Source organism: Mustela erminea, chromosome 3 (genome assembly GCF_009829155.1).
Source record: "Mustela erminea isolate mMusErm1 chromosome 3, mMusErm1.Pri, whole genome shotgun sequence".
NCBI classification, from domain to species: Eukaryota; Metazoa; Chordata; class Mammalia; order Carnivora; family Mustelidae; genus Mustela; species Mustela erminea.
The window spans coordinates 153493113-153517278 of NC_045616.1; the positions used below are offsets into that span (position 1 = coordinate 153493113).

At 40.5% G+C, this 24166-nt stretch overlaps 1 protein-coding gene across 1 annotated transcript in view; it reads left to right on the plus strand.

Moving 5' to 3' along the window:
- Nucleotides 1-24166, plus strand: part of DNAH5 (dynein axonemal heavy chain 5) — a 264535-nt gene that overhangs the window by 195969 nt on the left and 44400 nt on the right. Inside the window, exons 56-62 of the mRNA XM_032337743.1 lie at nt 4201-4432; nt 5569-5683; nt 5943-6119; nt 9981-10184; nt 16166-16345; nt 19715-19852; nt 23492-23627. Of these exons, the coding sequence (XP_032193634.1) occupies nt 4201-4432; nt 5569-5683; nt 5943-6119; nt 9981-10184; nt 16166-16345; nt 19715-19852; nt 23492-23627 (1182 nt within the window). The remainder of the gene's footprint in view (nt 1-4200; nt 4433-5568; nt 5684-5942; nt 6120-9980; nt 10185-16165; nt 16346-19714; nt 19853-23491; nt 23628-24166) is intronic.

Here is a 24166-nt window from a genome sequence, read left to right on the forward strand (position 1 = left end):
CTCAGGTCATGATCCCAGGCAACTGGGCTTCCTGCTAAGCAGGGAGTCTGCTTCTCACTCTGCCTCATGTCCCCTCACTTGTACTCTCTCTCTCTCTCAAATAAATAAAATCTTAAAAAAAATAAAGATGCTCAGAAAGTTAATCGTAGATTTTGTAGTATTTAGTAACTAAAGTGCTGTTGGAAAAAATGTAAGGTTTTTATATATGTGAATTTAAATTGACTAAGTCTCTTGATGAAGCATTTTGTTTAATGTTTGTTTAATACGCTTTGTTTAATGCTGTAAAATCGTGTCTTTTCTAACACTTCATAATCTCCATTTTGGCAACCCTCCCCCCTTTTTTAAAGCTATATATGGAGTTGTTTTGAAGTAATTATTTCTAAGTGTCTTATCTTCATTCTGGTGGTCCTGTCTTGTATTTCTTCTCCACTCCCCTTCTTTGTCCCTTCCTTGGTTACTTTTATGTTCATCCTCATTTCTTTCTTTTTTTTTTTTTTTTAAAGATTTTATTTATTTATTTGACAGAAAAATCACAAGTAGGCAGAGAGGCAGGCAGGGGGTGGCGGGAAACAGGAAGCAGAGAACTGGATATGGGGCTCGATCCCAGGAAACTGAGATCATGACCTGAGCTGAAGGCAGAGGCTTAACCCACTGAGCCACCCAAGTGCCCCATATTTTAGTCTTTATTTCTAAGCTGGTTTTGTCTTTTATTTTTTATTTCCTGAGTTCAATCGATTCTTTTTGCATTTCTTCTTGGTACATTATTTGGTCAGTTTCTTTTTAATTTTGAATTTCTTTTCTTTTAAGATTTTATTTATTTGTCAGAGAGAGCACAAGCAGGGGGAGAGCAGGACCTTGGGATCGTTACCCTGAGCCGAAGCCAGACTCTTAATCGTCTGAGCCACCCCAGCATCCCTAATTTTGAATTTCTGATTTAAAGTAGTTTCTCCTCTTTCAGAGGCTTGTTTGAGGATATTGGCATCAATTTGTAGTGTTGTATTACATTTTAATTTTTTTGGGGGGGAGGACTGAAAGGCAGAGGTTTCTATCAGCTGAGGCATTTTGATTCTCCTTTTGTATTTCATTTTTTATTAGGTTTTGTCTTTTAATTCCAGCATTGTTAAGATGATAGTCCTGTGTTTCTTAATGATATTCTGTGATTCTAATGTTATTACTAAATCCATAAACTTCATTTAGATTTCTCTAAGGGTAAAAGACAATTTTTAATGTTCTTCTAGATTACATTTTAAACCTGTCCATTGTTATGAAAATAGACCATCTTCACTTGAAGTCTCAAGCAAAATCAATAACACTTCTATGGCATATTTTTTTGAAGGTAGGCCATTTAAATTATGTAAATAAAATGGCCCCCTTTGAAGATTACTACCTGATAAATAATATTCAAGATTTTGGTCTTATGAGTTAGCCTCCCCTGCTTCTGTCCCTGCTGGCCACTAGCGAGAGAGCGTAAAAGAGGCTAGGACACCTAATACACCCCTCAAAAAGTAACACTAACCACAATAGTACCCGTGGTTTCCCAGAAAAATTAGCACATTTTATTTATGAAGCACAGTAGTCAATAAACGTTTTTGAACTTTTAATTGGCTGCAACTAAACATGCTTCCTTAGACTACATAGTTTGGTTCTCTTTAAATTTCTCTTTAAATTTCTGCATCAAGGTGACATGGACTTTGGAGCCCATCACCCTTGGGTTAGAATCGCACATCTGTCATCTGCAAGTAAACTTCTCTAAGCCTCATTATTCTTATCTACAAGAGGTACATATTAAAATTCATTACTTAGGGATGTTGCAAGGATTAACTGATACAGTTCTGTGATTTAGGATTTGCCAAGATTAGACTTGCTTACCCTCTGACTGTATCGGTTAAGATGTGTTTGGCTGTAAGAGAAAACCAGAGAAGTCATTGCTCAAACAAGTCCTTTTTTTTTTTGGCCTCTCCCTTTTTCCTGCGACCAAGAGAATGCAGAGTTGTGCAGTCTAGGATGGTGCCTTTGGGGGACTCTTACTCCTTCCACCTCGCTGTCATCCTCGGGATGTGGCTCTTACTCCTACAGGCACAAAGTGGCTGCCGCGTCCCCGAGCATCATGTCTGTCAATGCCTCGTGAAGTTCGCCTTTTATTTCAGGACAACATTCTTCCTCCAGAACTTTTGTCTGCATGTCATTGGCCTGAACTGAGTCACCCCTACTTATAAGAGAGTCCGGGGAATCGAAGGATTTTAGTTGGGCAGATTGTTACCCTGAGCAAAAGAGAGATTCTTTTAGTAGCAAAGAGAGAAGATGGCTACTGGAAAGGCAACCAATGCGCCTTTTTCACTTTGTGACTTTAGTGCTTCTAATCTAAATGAAGTAGAAATCCGAGGACACCAAAATTCAGTGATGGAGCCCAGCATTCTCTTCTCTATCCCACTCATACCCTACTTCATTCCCATCAGGTGATATGAACATATATGACCAAATATAACCCACACCAACCTCAAGCATCAGTCTGAAAGTGGGCCCCAAAAATGGCATTGCTGCTTTGGTGATTGGATAATGAAAATGACCTTGGAAGGGTTTTCCAAGGCCTCTTGCTTGAGTCTTAGCATGTGTGGGCCATTCTAAATGAAAGTCTGGAAGTCTGAAATCTGATTCTTTTCATAACCTTTCTTGCATCAGAGATTGGGGTCTTTGGAAAAATATACTTTGAATCCACCCTATTTTTATTCTCTTTGACTTTTTAGAGAGATATAAAGAATACTTGCTATATAAAGAAATAAGTCACCATTCTTGATATCCTCTGTTCATATAAAAAGGAAAAAAAATCATTACATGGTTAAATCAAGGGGGGATTTCAGGAAGTGGGAACTTCTCTGAGGATACAGCATAATGCTGAGTAAAGCATTTAGTATCGTGTGTAGTACATGATGAATATTGCAACTGTTGGACTGAATACCTACAAAAATATCATCATAAGCAAGGATTGTTTCGATGTTTCCAGTGCCTAGACTTAAACCTCCTGGAATTTCAAATATTCTTTGTAGAGGCTTCTTAACTCATGAGAAAATATGACTTCTGAGTCTTGATTTATTGCCTTTCACTGTATATGGTAAACTATGTCTGTAACCAAACTGGTAGAGGATACCCATTATTTACATAGATGTAAATACTGCTCTATGATGACTGCATTAATAAGTTAATTTAGCGAGTGATTACTGATCATTTTTTATATCTTCGCCAACTCTCACCTATCAGGTTTACTTGATTCCTTCTCTTTCCTTCCCTTTTTATTGGTCATCTTTCTATCTGCAACCCTTATGTACATTATTTAATACTCTAAGTACTTTTCAAGCAAATCCATAGGCAAATTTTTCCAAGCTATGTAAAGATGGTTATAATAATTCTTAACTGTGTCATGCATAACTTTTGTCAGTTCTTTAGGGTTGAGACCAAGCTTTGTACTAGAGTCTCACATCATGGCCCATCACGGGGTGAGAGGGCAGCAGATGCTGATGTATACGAGGTGATTGATGAGCTCTGACTTTACGGCCTATTCCTATAATAGGAAATGCTGCCTTAGAATTGGTCCCATGATTGGTGCTGTTGGGAAGATAACGGTCTCCAACAGGAGGTTTTTACCCAAACAATTTTAAAGGGCACTGTAAATTAGAATTGACTGTAGGTGGCTAGCTGCCACGTTTGAGAACAAGGTGGCCCAGGCATATAAAAATTTCGTGACAAGCATTCCGCATACCAAATGCAGTCCCGGCCTGGGGGAATTAAAGGTATGACAGGTTCTGCCTTTAAAAATAAATGGGTTTGTTAAATATGAGTACCCAGTGGGCACTGATTTCTGAGTTATTTGTGCCCCTTGGCCCTTCTGTATAGAACAGTATAGAATAGTCTGGCTCCTGGGCAGAACCCGCAGCCAGAGAGAAGAGACTTCTTTGCATAAGTACCAGAAAACAAAGACCGATGACAGGCTTGAGTGCCCTGATAGTTTTGTATATGAAAGGGAAAATAAAACTGTTGAAGTCGTAGGCCTGGGGCCAAAAATGTCAACAGATACCTACCTAGCTGGAGCTACTAAAATGGTCTGCAGTCCCGAGAAATGTCTAAATCTTTCAAGCATAATTAGTTAACTCTTAAAATGGTGATTCGTGTTCATATTTCACACGTTGCCATCGTTATTCTTTCTAGTGTCCGAACACTTCCTGTCCTCCTATGACGTTGACTGCGGTTCAGAAACCAAGAAGGAGGTGGTCCAGTGCATGGGCTCCTTCCAGGATGGGGTAGCTGAGAAGTGTGTCGACTATTTCCAGAGATTCCGACGCTCTACTCACGTGACTCCCAAGTCGTACCTCTCCTTTATTCAGGGATATAAGTGCACATACAGAGAAAAGCGTGTGGAAGTGCAGACTCTGGCCAATAGGTAAGTGTGAAGGTCAGATACAAGGTGATTTTACAACAGTGCCTCTCGACGGGCGGCACATTTGCTGCTAGTGAGCATTGTGCAATGACTAGAAGCATTTGTGTTTGTCACAGCTTAGGCAGTAGGGGCTGGGAGGGGTGCTACCGGCATCAAATGAGGGAGGTCAGGGACGTTGCTGAACATCCTGTGGTACGCGGGACAGCCCTCCACGGCAAAGAATCGGCCAGCCCCAAATGCCAATTGTGCTGAGGCCGAGACACCCGCTCCTCAGGCCTATTCAAAGGATTATTCCGTGATTGCTAGGAGCTTTATTCTTGCCCGGTGTTTATGTGGCCTACCAGTTTTCATAATACGGAGGGACATCTGGTAGCGATGCTTCCTGCCTCCCTCCTCTTGTCCTTCTCTTCCCATCCTTTACGGCGTCTAGGATAGGAGAGTCTGACTGATGCTGACGTCCACTGCATATTCACTGCACTGAATCCCCTACTTCACCGAAGCCTGTTCCAGGTCTCACTGCTCTGCCTGCTTTTTTCTGAACACTTCCAGCTTCTTCTGTGTATGGCCAGGACCAGCCAGCGCTGCTCCGTAAGGCACCCCGGGTGGGAGATTGGACTGGCTGACTCTGAGAGCTCTGGTCTTTGAGGGACCATTATCTCAGGTCCAGACAGTGAGCGGTCCCTTCACAGGCTTGTTCCGATGACTTCAGATTGGTTTCTTCCTTGATCCCAAATCTTTCTTCTTTTAATTTAATTTGTCTTTTAAAAGTATATATAAATTATTTATTTTCCTTCTTCTGTGATACGGCTTCAAGCATTTGAAGTCTGTTGCCATTGAATTGAACTTCATTAAGCATGTATCCTTCATGATACAGCTTCTGGACCCATTCTTCATGTTCTGCAGGGTTGTAACAAGTTCATGCTCCCACACACGGTCTATGAAAAAACATGCACATGGACTCAGTCCAGCATCAACCCTGGGTGCATATTCTTTTTGTCAAGCCCTCTGGGATTTGTTACTTGCAGACACACTCATTCTTCAAATATGACCATTATTCTCCATATTAATGGATCCGTGCTTGGAAAATGTGGCCAAATATCACACATTTTAACATGGCTTGCTTGGATGTTTAATCCTAGAATGAATACTGGATTGGAAAAGCTAAAAGAAGCCTCAGAGTCTGTTGCAGTCCTGAGCAAAGAACTGGAAGTGAAAGAAAAGGAGCTCCAAGTGGCCAATGAGAAAGCTGACACGGTGTGTGGGCCCTCCTGCTTGGACCATACTGCAAGGTGTATTACCAGGTTTACATTCCTGGTAATAAATTTTAACAATGTACACATCTTCACTACATTGTATCCATGAAAGGATACATTATTTCTAATAGAATACAGTACTCTTCATTTTCCATGAAATCTCCTAGACGTGGACAAAATCAACAGATCAAGGGAAGGTGTACGTTTTCAGCTTGACAAGTTATGTTTGACAAGATTTGTTTTGTTTTATATTGAATTAGGTCTTAAAAGAAGTGACAATGAAGGCGCAGGCTGCCGAAAAGGTCAAGGCTGAGGTACAGAAAGTGAAGGACAAGGCCCAGGCAATTGTGGACGGCATCTCTAAAGATAAGGCCATTGCCGAAGAGAAACTGGAAGCGGCAAAACCAGCTTTAGAAGAAGCAGAAGCAGCCTTGCAGGTAAATCTGTGCCGTGTGGCCGATGTCACGTGTAGTGCCAGAGACGAGGGACGAGGATGAAGAAATGATGAGTAACAGCAAGGAAACGCTCGACTGCTTCAGACCTACTGGAACCATTCCAAGGAGTGTTTTCTGCAGGGAGGTGTTATTAGCCCTTTAGAGATTTTTCACTTGCTACTTCCCGTCTCATTTTCTTCACTCATGAATGCTGGGCAGCGTCCTATGTTGACGGTCAGGAGTCCGGGTTCTCATTTCCACTCTGTCAACGATAAGGCACACGGTGTCGGGAATGTCCCATGAAATTTCTAAGATAATGTTTCCCTCCTCATGCACTGAGGACACTGGAGCAGGTCTGTGAGATGCGGTGTGTCCTGAGTTTTTCTGTGAATTATCCAAATGCGGAACTGCTGATGTAAGGAGCTCATGAATGGCGGGTTTTGAACGGCCTCTGACAATTATTCAGCGCAATTGTGGGGCAAGAACAGAAATGGGGAAATTAGAGAAGGTTGGATTCTGAGAACATATGATGAGTTTGGTGAAATGGGCCACACCTTACGGGGCTGGTTGAGTGTTGAAGACTCAATATAAGATTTCTTGGGACTCAATTTAAGATTACTTTTACTTCAATCTTAATCCTCTGTGGCCCTCTGTTATTGGTTCCAGGAGACAGCTGGAGAGGTGAAGCCTGCTGCTCTGTCCACTGCTAATTCAGGTTCTAGAACCTCAGCTGAGCATCCCTTATTACTTGATAATGTAATTTTTTAACCCCTTCCTGAAACACTTCTCAGTCTTTTTTTTTTTTTAAGATTTTATTTATTTATTTGACAGAGATCACAAGTAGATGGAGAAGCAGGCAGAGAGAGAGGGGAAAGCAGGCTCTCTGCTGAGCAGAGAGCCCGATGCGGGGCTTGATTCCAGGACCCTGGGATCATGACCCGAGTTGAAGGCAGAGGCTTTAACCCACTGAGCCACCCAGGTACCCCACTTCTCAGTCTTTTTGACCCAAGTTGAGTCTTTAAGTTTCCTGAACAATAGACAAATATGAATTTCTACTCTTTTGAGACAATGAAGCGATAGCCTTCTCCTGTATCTCTCCAACTTTCCACACTATTCTTACCGGGGTATGTCCTCACTTATTTTTCCTCTGTCCTCACGCTGGCTAAACTGGGCTTCTTGATCCCCGGAGCTCTGGGAGGTCTTTAGTCGCTCAGGTTGGTGGCCTCCTCATCTCCCCCTGACCCGTTTTCTAAGACCAGTTTATCGACATACAATTGGTGTGTAAAAAGCCGGACATGTATAGTGTATATACCTTGGGGAGTTTGGGAATAAGTGTGTACCTGTGAAACCATCCCCACCTTCAAATCCACTGGCAGGTCCACTACTTCCCAAAGTTTCCCCCGCTCCCTTTAATGTTGCTATTATTTTATGTGTCAAAGACATTTAGCATAATATCTAAAGTCTAGCCTCCGACAAATTTGAAATATATGATACAGTATGAACCACAGGCACTGTGTTCTGTAGTAGATATCCGGAGCTTTTTTATTTTGAATAACTGAGAATCCGTACCCTTTGACCATCAGCTTCCCTTTTCCTCTCCCCACTAGGCCCTGACCACTGCCATTCTGCTCTCTGCTTCTATGAATCTTGACTGTTTTATATTCCATATAAATGGGATCATACGGTATTTGTTTTTCTGTATTTGGTTTACCTTACTTGGCAAAATGGCCCCTAGGTCTATCCTTGTCTCAAATGGCAGGATTTTCTTTCCTTTCTTTCTTTCTTTCTTTCTTTTTTTTTTTTTTTTTTTAAGATTGAATATATTCCATTGTACATAGGCACTCACACACACACACACATTGTGTATATATATGTGTCTCACATTTCTTTATCCACTCACCCACTGGTGGACCCTTAGCTTTCTTCTAGGTCTTGGCGCTTATAAATAATGTTGCAGTGAACATGGGAGTGCAGATATCTCTTCAAGATCCTGATCTCCCTACACTCCCCTTTTTGGGGCATCTTGGCTTCAGACCGAGAGTCTCTGATCAACAGAGAGAATATATTGATAAAATGTAAAGAAATCTCCATACCTAATGACATCATAGAAACAGATCATATGGCCCTTAGATCATGCTTAAAGGTGTACATTTTCCCAGGATTTAAAAAAAACTTGTCATCCTTTTGATATTATAAAATATTTTCCTTTATCCTTCTAATTTCATATTCTCAACCACTAAGATACTTTGCATTATAAAATTAATTTTTAGTGCTGAAATGGGTGGAAACAGGGGTGACAGGATGAAGTGTATTGGAGAGATTTTCAACAATTTCCTTTATTGGTTCTGCCTCCATTTTATTGCTTTTTTGTGAGCTTTTGAAATCCTAAAATATGGTACTACCAACATATTCTAAGAAGTTCCAGACCCAGTCAAGCTAACTTTTTGGCATCAGGTCACATAAATCTGTACAACAAATAAGGTAATAGCAAAGATTGTTTCTCATCCTATCTCAAAGCTAATCTGACTCCATGCAATCATACAAAATACCTCCAGATGTTAAATAACTATTATATTGCAAGGATATCTAGGAAATTCTGTGGCAATCATACTGCTTTGCCTGCAGAGTAAAAGCGGAATCCAATACTTAGCTGAAATAGGTTGGACTTTAGATATCCCTTTTCCTCCACCTCCTTTTACCTGGGCACCTAACATAATTGAGCTCAATTCTGTTTGAGAAGGCTCCCTTTTAAAGCTAAAGTAAAATAAGCATGTCCAGCTCCTACAGCTTACACAACGTTTATTCGACCCTACTTTCTCCACTGGCTGCTGTATCTCTCTCCTTTCTTTTCTAGGCACACATCTCCTATCGATAGCTATCTGCCATTGCCAGCTCTTGAACACAAATTCCCCTTCACTTCCAGTCGTCTTGTGTTCACAAAAACTAATCCTGACACAAACATTTTCAAAGTAGTTACATTTCTAATTAACAAGTTCAGTGGTTTTCATCTTCATTATTTTTTCTTAATCCTCAGAGAAAAGATTAGTAGCTTTGATAAGAAGGTCATTGGTCACCTTCATTTGATGGGGGGTAGGCACACGCAAATAAGATCTGGAAGGAATGAGTGTACACTATTTGTCCTAGAAATAAGACTTTTTTAGATTCTCATAGTTCATATTTTTCCAATACTTATTCCATAAAGAGGCTAAGAGATAGAGCAGTTATTAACAATCACAATCATTCTATGTGACTATTAAATAATTTACTCTTTTAGAATCTCCATACTAGAAATGCGACAGGACTTTTCTGACTTAGTGAAATCGTATTGCTTCAGTTCCATAAGTTAAAGGTCATTTCCCAGCTCAGAAAACTCTAATTATTCAATCTGTCAGCCCCGGGGCTACGTGTGAGGGTTAGTCCACCGTGACAAGTCTGGGTTGCTAAAGAGAGAGGCAGATTCTTGACCTACATAACTAATGAGTAAAAAGCACGGCACCAGCCGGGAGTTTTCCTGGTTGAGAATTCCTCATAGCTCCGTAAGTGCTGAGTATTCTTTTTCTTTGAGATTATACTCATCTTTTTCTGACACAGAGTGGTATGTGTGATTTTAGAGAAGTCACAGTTTCTTAGCTGCTCACCGACATTTCCCTCACTGTCTCTCCTCTTACTGCCAGTTGAATTGTAAAAGTTTGAACTTTTGGGGACCTGGCATTTCTTGGGGATTAACTATGCATTTAAGCCTGATGACTTGGCATCTAACTCCAAAAATGCTTGCTTTCCTCCGCCCAAGTAGCATTTAAAGATGAAAAGTTGGTCCACACTGTCTTATCTGAGGTGGGATGATGACCTCCTGTCATTCCGCAGACCATCAAGCCTTCCGACATCGCCACTGTCCGCACGCTGGGCCGACCCCCTCACCTCATCATGAGGATCATGGACTGTGTGCTGCTCCTGTTTCAAAGGAAAGTCAATGCAGTGAAAATTGACCTGGAAAAAAGCTGTACAATTCCGTCGTGGCAGGAATCTTTAAAACTCATGACGGCAGGAAACTTCTTACAGAACTTACAGGTTGGTAGTTCAGCAATGATGGGCTGAGTGAGACTTCATTAGAGTGTCTGAGTCCTTCAGTAGAACAAATTTCAGAAAAAATTTTACAGATTTTTACTTTTTTTTTACTTTTACTAAAAAATTTACATATTTTTACTTACTCAGTTTTTTGCTATCTTTCTTGAGGTATAATGACATATAAAAGTTTACTATAGTGATCTAGTAACTTAATTTACAAATGTATAAAACAAAGTTTCCAAACTTACATACACCAAGTTTCCCTGCGTGTCTGGTAGCCACCTTTGCCATCCAGACTGCTAATCCGCAGTCCTTATCTTTGATATAGCAGCTGGGTCGGCATTAGTGATTGGCTACCTCCAAAATTCTCTTAAAGAGTTGGAGAGAGAATATAGATTTACATAACATGTATAAAAATTTTCTGAATGGCAGGATTTCCTGGGTGGCTCAGTTGGTTAAGTGTCGGACTCTTGATTTGAGCTCAGGTCATGATCTGAGGGCTGTGGAGCCTGCTTGGGATTCTCTCTCCTCCTTCCTCTGCCCCTCTCACCACCCCTCCTCACTCATGTGTTCTCTCTCACTCTCAAAAAAAAAAAAAAAAAAGAGAGAGAGAGAAAAAATTCTCTATATAAAGGTGTACAACTTGATATTTGGAGATTTGTATATATTGTGAAATCATTGCCAGGTAAGGTTTCTATGACCTCACGGTCGCCATTTTCTTATTTTGGGGTGAGAACACTTAGAAAATTTGGAGTATGCGATGTTGTTAACTGTATTCATATTGCCACACATGAAGTCTCCAGGACTTACTCTTCTTGTAACTTGATACCTTCTAACCCCTTCACCAACATCTTCCCATTTCCCCTTCCCTCACCATTGGCAACCACCATTTTACTCCCTGCTTCTAGGAGTTTGACTATTTTAGATTCTATATATAACTAAGACAGTGTAATATTTGTCTTTCTGTGTCTCGATTACTTTGTTTTGCATAATGTCCTCCACAAATGGCAGGATTTCCTTTTTCAAGCCTGAATAATATTCTACATACATATATTGAACACATACTTAAGTTTTTTTTCAGAATAGAATTTTCTCTTTCAAAACCAAGACTTTAAAGCTTTAAAAACAAGCATTAGAGCCTTGCCTGACAGATTTTAGGCATATTAAAGCATCATCAGTGATATATTTCAATAAAAGTTTAAAAAATCATATTAAGGGGTGCCTAGGTGGCTCAGTTGGTTAAGTGACTGACTTCAGCTCGGGTCATGATCCTAGAGTCCCGGGATCGAGTCCCACATTGGGCTCCCTGCTCTGCAGGGAGTCTGCTTCTCCCGCTGACCTCTCTCCTCTCATGCTCTCTTTCTCCTCATCCTCGTTCTCTCTCAAGTAAATAAAATCTTTAAAAAAAATCATATTAATTGGAATTCTGCTGCTCCGGAGGACATGGGGACTTAGAGTGGAGAAGGGAGTTGGGGAAAATTGGAAGGGGAGGTGAACCATGAGAGACTATGGACTCTGAAAAACAATCTGAGGGTTTTGAAGGGACGGGGGGTGGGAGGTTGGGGTACCAGGTGGTGGGTATTATAGAGGGCACGGATTGCATGGAGCACGGGGTGTGGTGCAAAAATAATGAATACTGTTATGCTGGAAATAAAAAAAAATAAAAAAATAAAATTCTATTAGAAAGAAAAAAAAATCATATTAAGAAAGCAATGCATATGTGCATATATTATATGCATATGGATACAAATGTACGCATATTTATATGTTGCAAGTCTCAATAGTGATTTTTTGGGGGTGATTTATACATTTTTAGGTTTTTTTTTTTTTTTTTAAGATTTTATTTATTTATTTGACAGAGAGAAATCACAAGTAGATGGAGAGGCAGGCAGAGAGAGAGAGAGAGGGAAGCAGGCTGCCTGCTGATCAGAGAGCCCGATGCGGGACTCGATCCCAGGACCCTGAGATCATGACCTGAGCCGAAGGCAGCGGCTTAACCCACTGAGCCACCCAGGCGCCCCTACATTTTTAGTTTTAATATAGGATTTACATATGATAAAATGTACATATTTTAAGTATATGGATTAATAAATATTTATATATGTTTATACCTGTTAATGAGCCCTGAAATCAAGATTTGTATTTCCAGGCCCCAGAAATCTCTCTTGTGTCCCAAACCAGTCGGTAACTTCCCCTAAGATAACCATTATTCTGATCTTTATCCTGATAATTAATTTTGTTCATTTTGAAATTTATAGATATGATATCATGTCATGTGACCTATTTTGTTTCGATATCTTTTATTCAACAAGTCTTTGAGATTCATTCTTATTTTGCAAGGATAATGTTTCATTCTTTTTTCATTGCTGTATGGCTGTTCAGTATCTGAAGCAGCAGTATGTGGTAATTATTTAAAACGACTGTTTCTTGGGAGAGAAAAAAGAAAAATAAAAGAGTAAAAAGTCCGACTTGTAGTGTTTGCTAATTTCCGTCGTGTAAATATGCCCACAATGGCCAATTTCAAGCTACCAAAATGGTCTTGTTGAATGGAGAGCTGGGGAGAGGTACATAGTAGAATAGTAGCAATGTACCCCCATATAGGTAAAACTGAATATAAATGATATGAAAAAATAGGGGGTAAAATGCAGTTAAATGATAGACAATGATTACTTTGACTATGAATTATTTTTATTTTAAATAAAATTTTTTCAAGTGTAAGTATATATAATATATTTTTAATAACTGTTCTATTTAACACACAGTTTATAAAATTCCTGAGAATCTAGAAATGGTTCCTCATGAGTTTGTATGAACCAGCACAGTGTGAAATGTTATCATATGTTTTAGTTTATTTGTCCATTGTACTGTTGATGCGTTTCTGGGTTGTTACTGGCTTGGGGCTATTATAAATAAAGCGACTATGAATATTGGCCTATCGGTCATTCAGTGGGTGTATCTGCATTTCAGTTGGCTTTGTACTCAGGAATGGAATTTCTGGGTCTTAGGTTATACATTCTTTAATCCTGTAAATTTTTTTGATTGAAGTATCGTTGACACATAATGTTAACATGAATTTCAGGTATACGAAATACTGATTGGACAACTCTGTACATTGTGGTATGCTCACCACAGTGTAACTACCATTTGTATACATTTAAGCAGCTTCATAGGTAGTGCCAAAGAATTTTCAAAAGTAGCTGTGTCAGTTTACAGATCTGTGAGCAGAGTTTAAGTTGTTCTATGCCTTTAAAAAAGTTTTTTTTTTTTTGTTAAATTATATTTAGTTAACATATAGTATATTGTTAGTTTCAGGGGTAGAAGTCCATGCTTCATCAGTTTCACCTAACACTAGTCCTCATCACATCACGTGCCCTTCTTAATGTCCATCACCCAGTTCCCCCATCCCCCATGCCCCTTCAGCAACCGTCAGTTGTTTCCTAGAGTTAAGACTCTCTTATGGTCTATCTCCTTCTCTGTTTTCATCTTATTTTATTTTTCCTTCCCCTCCCCTATGTTCAGGTGTTTTGTTTCTTATATTCCACATATAAGTGAAATCATGATTTTTGTCTTTCTCTAATTACTTAGTATAATACCTTCTAGTTTTACCCATATCATTTCAAATGGCAAGAATTCACTCTTTAAAATTTTTTTTTTTAATTTTATTTATTTGAGAGAGAGCAAGCACAAACAGGGGAGAGGCAGAGGGAGAGAGAAAGGGAGAAGCAGACTCTCCACTGATCTGGAAGCCTGATGGAGAGCTTGATCCCAGGCCCCTGCTGACATGAGCTGAAGGCAGACACTTACCGACTGAGCCACCCAACTACCCCAAGATTTAGTTCTTTTCGATGGTTGAGTAATATTCCATTGTGTGTATATATATACCACATCTTTATCTATTCATCTGTCAGCGGACATCTGGGCTCTTTCCATAGTTTGGCTATTGTGGACATTGCTGCTATAAACCTTGGGGTGCAGGTGCCCCTTTGAATCACTATGTTTGTATCCTTTGGATAAATACCTAGTCATGCAATTGCTGGGTCATAGGGTAGCTCTATTTTTAACTTTTTGAGGAACCTCCATACTGTTTTCCAGAGTGGCTGTACCAGTTTGCATTTCTACCAGTGTAAGAGGGTTCCCCTTTCTCCACACCTCACCAACATCTGTTTGTTTCCTGACTTGTTGATTTTAGGAGATTCTAAGTTGTTCTACATCTTAACTATTTTTTGTTTTTCTCTATTCTGATGGGTTTGTAGTAATGTCTTATTATTGTGCATTTAGTTTGCGTTTCCCTGGGGAGTAATGACGTTGAGACTCTTTCATCAGTTCATGAGCCTTTTGGGAATTCTTCCCTTAAGTGCCTGTTTAGGTCTCTTGTCCATTTAATTTTTTATTAATGGGTAGAATTACTTTCTATAAAACATGAATAACTTGCAAATACCTTGTTGCACTTTCTCCCTTAGTTGTTCATTCTGTTAAGTGTGTCCTTTGATTCACAGACATTCTTAAGTTTAACATAATCCAGTTTTTCAGTTTTCCTTAATCGTGCTTTCTGTGTTGTGTTTGGGAAATCTTTGCCTCTAAGGAAGAATAAATGGGTCTTTGTTTTCTTCTAGAAGTTTTATTGTTTTATCTTTCATACTTGGATCTTGCCATAAGTACCTGGGAATACCAAAGTCACGCCTATTTCCCAAGCAATGACCTTAGCACTGCCTTTCACTCAGTTTCCAATGCCACATTGCCCAAGTGCCGTGTGGCTGGGCCGTCTTGTGAGGTACCTTCCAGCAGCCGTGGTGGTGAGCAGCTTATGAACTGGTGGCTGTGCAGGTCTTCCCCAGATAATTAAAATATGGGGCTCTGGGATGTCAGTAGCACCAAGAAGGAATAGCATGCTGTTTGTATGGAGGGAAGGTTGTGATGAACTCTGACTGAGGGAGCTAGGTGGCAGAGAAGACTTAAGAAGCTTTCACAGAAAAATATGACGATGGAATTGGACTGCACAGAGGATCCTGGCAGGTGACTTGAGACTCCTGGTCTATGTACCTGGTGGCAGGGCCCCTTGTCTTGGAAGTTCCCATGCCATTTGCCATCACCACCACCCTTCCATGGCTCCCAAATATTCTGGCTCTTCTTCTGGCTTCACTATTTCTCAAGTGTCATCAAAGAAACTTGTAGTGGAAGATGTCTGAATGAGAGTGTGGGTTGCACCCTACCTCATGGTTGTTCTGTGAAAGCTTTTATGTAGGCACTGCATTCCAGTCTACCTGGAGAAGATCTAGTCATCTTCTTTGAGAGGCGCAAATACCTCTTGAGAAAGGTCCAGGTTCGTTGGTTGGACAGTTGTCTCTTGACGTAAGAAAGCATTCGTAATCCACTTCTGCTACTGTTTTTCAGTTTTACCGCTTCAGAAGATACCAGTTCTCCCACATTCTGGATAATTTTATGATTAAAAATTAATTCATTGCCCTCAAGACCTAATGTCCAGGTTGTTACTTTGTAATTCAGATGAGTTTAATAGAATCTCTCTGAATGTATTAAGCATTTAGTTGCTGCTAAATGCTAAATAGATTTTATCCTTAGGCTGAGTATACCTGACTGTGTTAGTTTTCCATTATTGATTTTATGGGTTTACAATTCACCTATTTAGGATTAATGACATGAAAATGTTATTGCTTTGGAAATTTTAGTAACCATATTAGTATTCATCACCTAAATAATTTACTCTTTCCCTGGATCCCAGAACATTTACTGGGGCTTGGTATCTCTTGTTCACAGAAGCTAAAGTTTGCTCTCACTTCTTCGCTGTCACTGCTCATTCTTGTTTTCACTCTCAGGACTTTGGCCCCATATCCTGAGATATCAACAGAATATGGTGTCATTCATCCTTTCCTGGTTGTTCAATAATTGCAGTTGCATTGTAAGCATCATGGGAGTATGACTTTATGGAAGTAGGTATTTTGACTTAATTTTACTCTTTTCTTTCATAGCAATTCCCCAAAGACACGATCAATGAAGAAGTGATAGAATTTCTGAATCCTTACTTTGAAATGACAGACTACAACATTGAAACTGCTAAGCGTGTGTGTGGGAACGTAGCTGGTCTCTGTTCCTGGACCAAAGCCATGGCTTCCTTCTTTTCTATCAACAGAGAAGTCTTGCCTCTGAAGGTGAGCCTCCTATGTAGAACCACATGTTACGTGCCTGTGAGAGCCCTTGAGGTCAGCTCGTCTTGTCTTTCCATGTAGCACAGGAGCCTTTGGCCTCTGGTGTGGTTGCATTCAAGTCCATGGGGAGAGCGAGTGACAGAAAGGCCAAGCACAGGATGTTTCTCTTCTCCGTAATAACCACGCCAGGCTGAGTTGTGCAAGCCTTTAAGCATGGACTCTCAACAAGGATGCCAAGTCCACTGTGGGCTGCTGGATATTCTCCCAACACAATGGCAACTTGGAAAAAAGACACATAGAAAACGATAGCATAGAATCCCCCAATAACATCCCAGATCTCCTGCCAGGGAATCTTATGACTGAGGCAGATCAGCACACAGCTGGTGGCTGGTCTTGGTTGTAAGGTATGACACAGTACTCCCACTCTTCTCCTTTCCCGCTCAGGAAGGACATTGAATGTCATCTGTTCTTTAATGTAATTGGAGAGTAGGCTTGTTTCCCTTTGAGTAATTGCATTTCTAGGCTTCATATGCACACCCGTGCCCTGTCCCCGGCCATCAGTGACCGTCTTCAGCAGACAGAGAGGCAAATACTTGCTTTGAAAATGGAATACCGGTGTCTCAAAGAGGGCACGTGTGGCCTGTTTGATTATTTTGCTTTTGTAGGAGTCCGATCTCTCTCAAGCATCAACTGAAATCCACTAACGCTTATAAACTATGTGAGGAACTTAATAAACATGATACAAATAACTTAGAGTGGAAAGAAGATAGGGATTGACTTGCAAGTCCCATTTCCTTTTCTGTTACCATACCAGGGTCATTTATTCAGTGGCTAAAGCCCCTTGGGGTCTTAAAGCAACTTAAAGAACAGAGGCTCATTTGGTTTAGGGAATTTCAGAACCAATGATTGATGTCATGCTGTCAACATTATGAATTTTGGGACCATTGGAGACTCCAGCGTAGCTCCAAAATGGGCCTTCTGATACTGGCTGAATTGGAACAGCCTTATCAAATGAAACGTGCAGGACTTCCTTCGCAAATTTTTCCAGTGAGTGAGCATGCGGTGTTTTTAAGGGAATTACTGTTGAATTCATGATGGACAGCTTTTATGTCACTATAACTATTCTAAAGAAAATGAGCCAAAATCAATGCTAAATAATGACCGTTCTGAACAAGGTTTACATAAGAACAAGGAAATCCACTCCCCTATTCTATGACATTTTAGCCTCCACCTGGTCCTAGGACACCCTTGATCGTGCAGTAGGAAGTGAAGGGAACACCGTCAGAAGGGGGAATGTTTTATCTGCTCCTAGATCCTCTGTTTCTCTTTCTGAGAAGTCAGTTCCGGAAGTGACCTCCTAATGTCTTATGAGCTCCCAGGCCCCGGGAGCCTTGAGTGCATCAGGTCCTTCTGAATGTTCTGTCGTGAACAGAAGTGCAGTTAGAGCCTACACAGTCACTGCTTCAGAGAAGGCGAAGATGGAGGGAGTGCAGATTATCGCTGGGCAGCTCTGCTAACGTATGCAACAACCCTGACCAAGGCCTCTGATTTTGCGTGTTCCCAGAGGGGCTTCCCTGCTTCTGAGTGAAGACAGATTAAGGACACTCCTTACACTCCAGCTGGAACCTCCTCAACACTAAGCAGTGACGAGGACCCTGAGGGGCTCTTCTCCTTTGTCTGGAGAACACTCCTGCAACGGGCCAAGTGACATCTAGTAGAGAATGAACTTAAATACCAACTAGTAGCAATTTAGACTCTGTTCAAGTTAATTATAATGAGATTTCTCCTTGAAAACCATGAAAACCAGTAAATATCCATTCACAGAAATAGGATGTTTATAACAATAGAGCCTTAAATACTCAACTTGGACAACAACATCTGTTATTTATTGGATTCTTGCTCTATGCCAAACACCAGTGGTGGGTGTTTACATGCATTGTCTTATTTAATCCTCTCTCACACACATCACAGGAGGTAGATCTTCAGCATCGTCATGGATAAACTGAATCTTACAGAATGTAAGCTATCTGCATGGAGGCCCACAGCTCCCAAGGCAAGCCGCTAGACTTGAAGGATTCTATGCCTTTTGGTTGGCAACTTTTGAGATCTTCATGAAAAATTTTCTCAATTTAGAAAATTCTAGAAAATATTAAAAATCTCTGGAGCTGTGATGGTTTGACATCAGTATGTTGCTTTAGAGAGTTGTTGGGCATTGTTACCTTGCTTTTCTTTTATATTTATGCCACAGCCACAGGTGTGGTTTACAGCAGACCAGAGAAGAAAATGTCCCAAGAGTTAGATCCTTTTTAAAGTGTAGCTGTTAAGCCACGCTTTTGCCTGTCATTGGTCCTAGTAAGTTATAGAAATTGGGGTTTCCCTTAAAGAGTTATTCTTCCAAAATTTGGGAGCCTGAGGTTTTCGGACAGGAAAATAATTTATTTCAAAAAATTTTTTTCAAGATAATCTTTTCTTCTGAAACACCCCAGAGAGAACGTGGCCCTAATAGTGGATTATCCCCCATGAAAGTCAATTTTAACATCTTAGAGACTTAAAAAGGAAAAATTTGATTCCAAAAATTGTTTAAAGCATCTAAATTCCTGTAAGCAAGAACTGATTTCTATATCTCCTCTTTTGCTAATATTGCTTTTGAATATCGCTTTTGAGTCAAATTTAGTAGCTTCCTTAAAAATAAATATTTTTAATTAGTCACAGCTCAAGGTACCAATTCTTTTATGGAAGGCAAGCAATATAGAAGCCTAGACTACAAGAACGACATCGAGATCACCATGGCTCAGAAAATCTATATTTTACCTTCAGTGAATAATTAGGTTCCATTTTTTATCCAGTTTTAACATCCTCATCAATAGTGATGAGTCTTACTCGGCAGATGGTTCTCAATATTCATTTTTTTCTTTTCCTACAATAATCTTACAATGTTCTGTAGAGTACCTATGTGCTTTTCATACCGCAATGCTCTGATCTAAGCACTGGCAAACTCCGGCCCGCAGGCCAAATCTAGCTCACAACCTCCGTGTGTACAGCTTGTGAAATAAGAAGAATTTTTACATTTTTAAATGGTTTTTAAGTAAGTGCCTGAATAATAGCCTCCATTTTGCCCCTCAGCCCAAGACTTCTAAACTATTTATTATCTGTCACTTGACAGAAAAGATGCGCTAACTTCGAATGAATTACAATTTTCTGCTTATAAACATTTATGTCAAGTCCACACTGAAATTTGGTCTTGACTTAATGCCAAGACTCTAGGGGAAGAGCAGAGAACAGGTATGAGCATGGCTGAGATCTCAGAAGAAATGCCGGCTGATTGGTTGGTTGTTCCTGGTCCCTCATTCACCCTGGGTATGTCCTGTGCAGGCCAACTTGGTGATCCAGGAGAATCGTTACGTCTTGGCCATGCAAGATCTGCAGAAGGCCCAGGCTGAGCTGGATGACAAGCGTGCAGAGCTCGACGTGGTGCAGGCTGAGTATGAACAGGCCATGACCGAGAAGCAGGTAACTCCTCGGCACTGAAGGGACGGTCATACGTTAATATGGCTACCGTAAACCCTTCCTTTGCTCCTTTCTTTCTCCAAGGGTTTGGTTCCCAGCAGGGATTGATTCAATGTATACATAGTACATAAACAACACTTCATCCTTCACTAAGCCCTGAGGACCTTGGTGAGAGGTCAGGATGGTCAGCCAAGATGGGAGTCTGTTCTGGAACATAAACATTCTGAATCTTCTCATGGATGGTGGTGAAAACAGCCCCTTGTGGAGCACTTTCTGTTTTTCAAATCATGTCTTCCCTCTTCATTTCATTTAAGCTTTAAATTGATCTTGCAAGGTAAGCAAGATGGCTTTTTAAATTGTCATTTTGGAGAAAGGAGCTGAGGTCCAGAGGACAGCTCCTAGTTGTAGGGCTGGGCAGTCAGAAGTAGATCTTGGTCTTCTGGTGTCCACTTCAGGCTTCTCTGCTGGACCAGTGTTATGGCCACATGGTTGCATCTGATGACAATGACCGTCTATGGTCTTCTCAACCTAGGCTGCAAATAGCAGCTGTAGAACCTTTCAGAATTTGGGTTCAGACACTTCTGGTTCACTGGGCAATAGGTTCTTTATCTTGTTTCTATTAATTCCAGCTTCATACGGACTTCTTTCCTTCTGGAAATTCAGGCAGCTTTAACACACAACTAATGTAGCTTAAGCTTCAGAGCTTCTCATGTGCACAGTGTCCTAGGCGCTGGGGATCCTGGGAGTTGTAGGTAAGAGGGAGACCCGGTTATGGTTGGCAAGTATTTGCATATAAGCATTTGGATAAAATGCCTAGAAATTTCAGACGAAAGGTACCTGAGTTTCTAAGACACCAAGACTTTTTTTTTTTTAAGATTTTATTTATTTCTTTGACAGAGATCACAAGTAGGTAGAGAAGCAGGCAGAGAGAGAGGGGAAAGCAGGCTCTCTGCTGAGCAGATATCCTCATGCAGGGCTCGATCCCAGGACCCCGGGATCATGACCTGAGCCCAAGGCAGAGGCTTTAACCCACTGAGCCACCCAGATGCCCCAACACCAAGACTTTGTAGTGTTTTTTCCCCTCTCAGTCTAAACACACATTCACCTTGGTGTTTTGTATTTATGAATCTCTAATGATTTTCTTGAAGTGGACAGATATGTTAGCTTCTGGCTCTGGTAAATCCCGTGTTTGGTAAATAAGAGATAAAGGAAAAACTCTGTTCCCTTCCTCCTGCCGGCTCTCGATCTTCACTGGTCAGGGTTGTAGTTCCCGCTCTGATTGTCCAGTCTCTTACAGGAGTCCCAACAAGGGAACTTAGATGAATGCTCAAATTTTACTATGTGAGAATGTGTGATACTTCCACTCCTGAAAGCAAAAGAAGAGACTTTTAGAAATTTTAGAGAAGTAATTGTACATCACCTATTGGGGTTTGTTTATTATGCTTTTGGGATTCACCTATCATCATCACATAAAGAGAAAATATACTTCGGAAACTATGGTGAAAGAGTGATCATTATTTGCCACGGGGGACACTCCCATCCATTTGGAGGCGCTACTGAATAGACTGGAAATATTTTAGGTCCCGTGTTGTTCTGTTTCAGTTGGAATATTTTTGCATCCGTTCGTTCAATATGCTATTTTGGATTTGAGCATCTCCTGTTTGTTAGGACCATACAAGAAGTGCTACTGTGAAGGCATGGCTCTGACTTTAAAACTTGTTTTGACAAATGTCAAATTTTTTTAAATTAAAAAACACAAAATCTGGCCGGGAATCTACCTGCCTCCCTCATGCTGGAGTGAAGATGACCTTTAGTCATTCTGTGGCTCCTTCCCCCTCCATGAGCGCCATGCAAGTCCCGGGTGCTTACGGACTTACAGAAAGTTGGAGGGCGGCCTTGAATTCACAGTTCACCATGGTGGGACCCATAACCTCCAGCCCCAGGTCTCTGCTGTTCGCTGAAGGAGTGTGTGCCCCACTCCTCTCTGCACAGCGTGGTGCTTTTGTGGGGCCCACTTCCCTAGGCCTTTAGGATGGCTGGTTACCCCCCGGGAGCATCAACAGAGAGTGGGCTGGGGCCCTGCCCGAGGAACCCAGGGAAGTCCGCTCATTACCCCAGCCAGGCTTGGAGGGAAGAGCTGCTCCTGGCTTCCGTACTCTCTGATGTCCGCTCCTCTCCCTTCTTGCTGTTCCCATCCCCCAAATGAGCGTGGGCTCCCAGAAAAAAAAATGCCAGAGAAGAGAGTCCTGGCCATTTTCTTATTTGTGAATGGGATGGGGAATTTGGGGAAGACAACTTAATCTTAAAAGTATCTTTTACATGAAAAGTTAGTTTCAAAGGTGGGCAGAAATAAGTGATCTGTAGGATCACACTTCCTAGCTGGCATCTTTCTTCTTGGGGAGAAACAAATAAACAAATATGGGCAACATAGATGTGGGGGTACACCTCAGCTGGGCTTTTAGGTTTCCTGCAATAACTCTGGGGGAAAGGGGACAGTAGAATAGAATCTCAGAGAACAAACTAGAATACGTATCTTGCTTTTGAAAAACACTGTGTTGTGTTATTATTACAGAAGCAACTCATGTTCTTTATGGAATATACGCATAGAGAATCCTGGAAATGAACACTAGAAGTATTTGCTCTTTTTCATTTCCCATCTGAACATCTTCCTTGCTTTACATATATTTTAAAAATATATGTAAAATATAACATTTAAATACATAACATAATTCAATGCATACTGTTTATAAATTAAATTTTTAACTTAGTAATTGAATATTTTCTTGATTATAAAAATCTTTATAAAATAATTTAATGGCTTCAGAGTATGCTTATTCCACCATAATTTATTTAAATGTTTCTCTATCATTAGACATTTAGCATATATAACATAATTATATATCATGTGTAACATACATAAATTTTATAAATGAATTTCCGGTGACTGGTCCTATAGCTAAATCTTTATCTGTCCCCACTGTTATTTCATACATACACATTTTTACAAGTAGCGTTAGCAGTGGTCTTAAGAAGGAGGAGGACCATTTGTTTTTAAGAATGGAGACTTGAGTGGCAACAGCATGTGAAATTCTGGTTCATGGTCTTTTACTGATGCACAGAGCACCAGAAAGGGACCTGCTGAGTCAGGTGTCGCCGGGATCTGTGAGCAAACCTCAGAATAGCACAATCTGAAGATTAATATAAAGTTTCACTTCAAGTCAGAGGAGATGTGCAATTACATGAAGCATTAATGATGTGAGAACTTTAACAGGAGAAATATTCCTGATTTTCAAGTAGGATATGTATTTTACTTTTTCTTGTGCTATGTATTAGTAAGTATGCTTGTATTTTATCTCTATTTTTCTTTATAAGGAACTCATAAATGACACAAATTTCTATTATCTCTTACTTATTAACACCCAGGGAGAGTGTGACCTGTGGGCTCAGGACCCTTGTAAAGGTTTAAAAGCTGGGCTTTGGCTAACACAGGCACACAGGAATTGAGTTTTATACTTCCTGTGAGATAAATGGTTCACAGGTCTCAGAAGGGCAGATAATATATAATGGTTTAAAATTATATTCCTCAGCCAGAGGCCATATTTTTCTGAACAGAGTTTTCTTCTGATTCTGGCCCTTTTTTAGACCTTGCTTGAGGACGCGGAGCGCTGCAGGCGGAAGATGCAGACGGCCTCCGCGCTGATCGGGGGCTTGGCGGGAGAAAAAGAAAGATGGACGGAACAAAGCAAAGAGTTTGCTGCACAAACAAAAAGACTTGTAGGTATGTAAATTCCTGTATTAATCAGATTATGTGTGGACTCTGTTAGGGCGTTAGGAAACTGAAACTTTAATCAGAATACAAACGAACCCTCTAGTCCTTCAAATTCCTGTGTGTATGTGTCCCGATGTTTCAGAAGGATGAATACCGGTCTGGCATCTGTGCAGTCCTTATTAGGTAGATGTGCTATTGACCTTCAAAGGGTCACTTTCAAATTTTCCTGTGAGTCAATTGTCTTATTGATCAGGGTCACTTGGAATGGAGGCTCTGTCTTCTCAGGATTTGTATCCCTTAAGCTCCAAAGTCATACTCTCACATCCAGCAAGAATCAAAATAACCTAGTTATTGATGCCTGTCAGGTGTTACTTGCCTGTCAGGTGGACCATTTGGACCTGTTTAACAATGATCTACTGCTTATTCACCAAGACATAGCAACACGTGGTCACGGTCTGGTTTCTGGAAGTTAGTTTAAAAGAGTGGTTGCCTTTAGAATATATTTAATATTCTGCACATTTACAAGGCTGATTATAAAGTATTTAAGT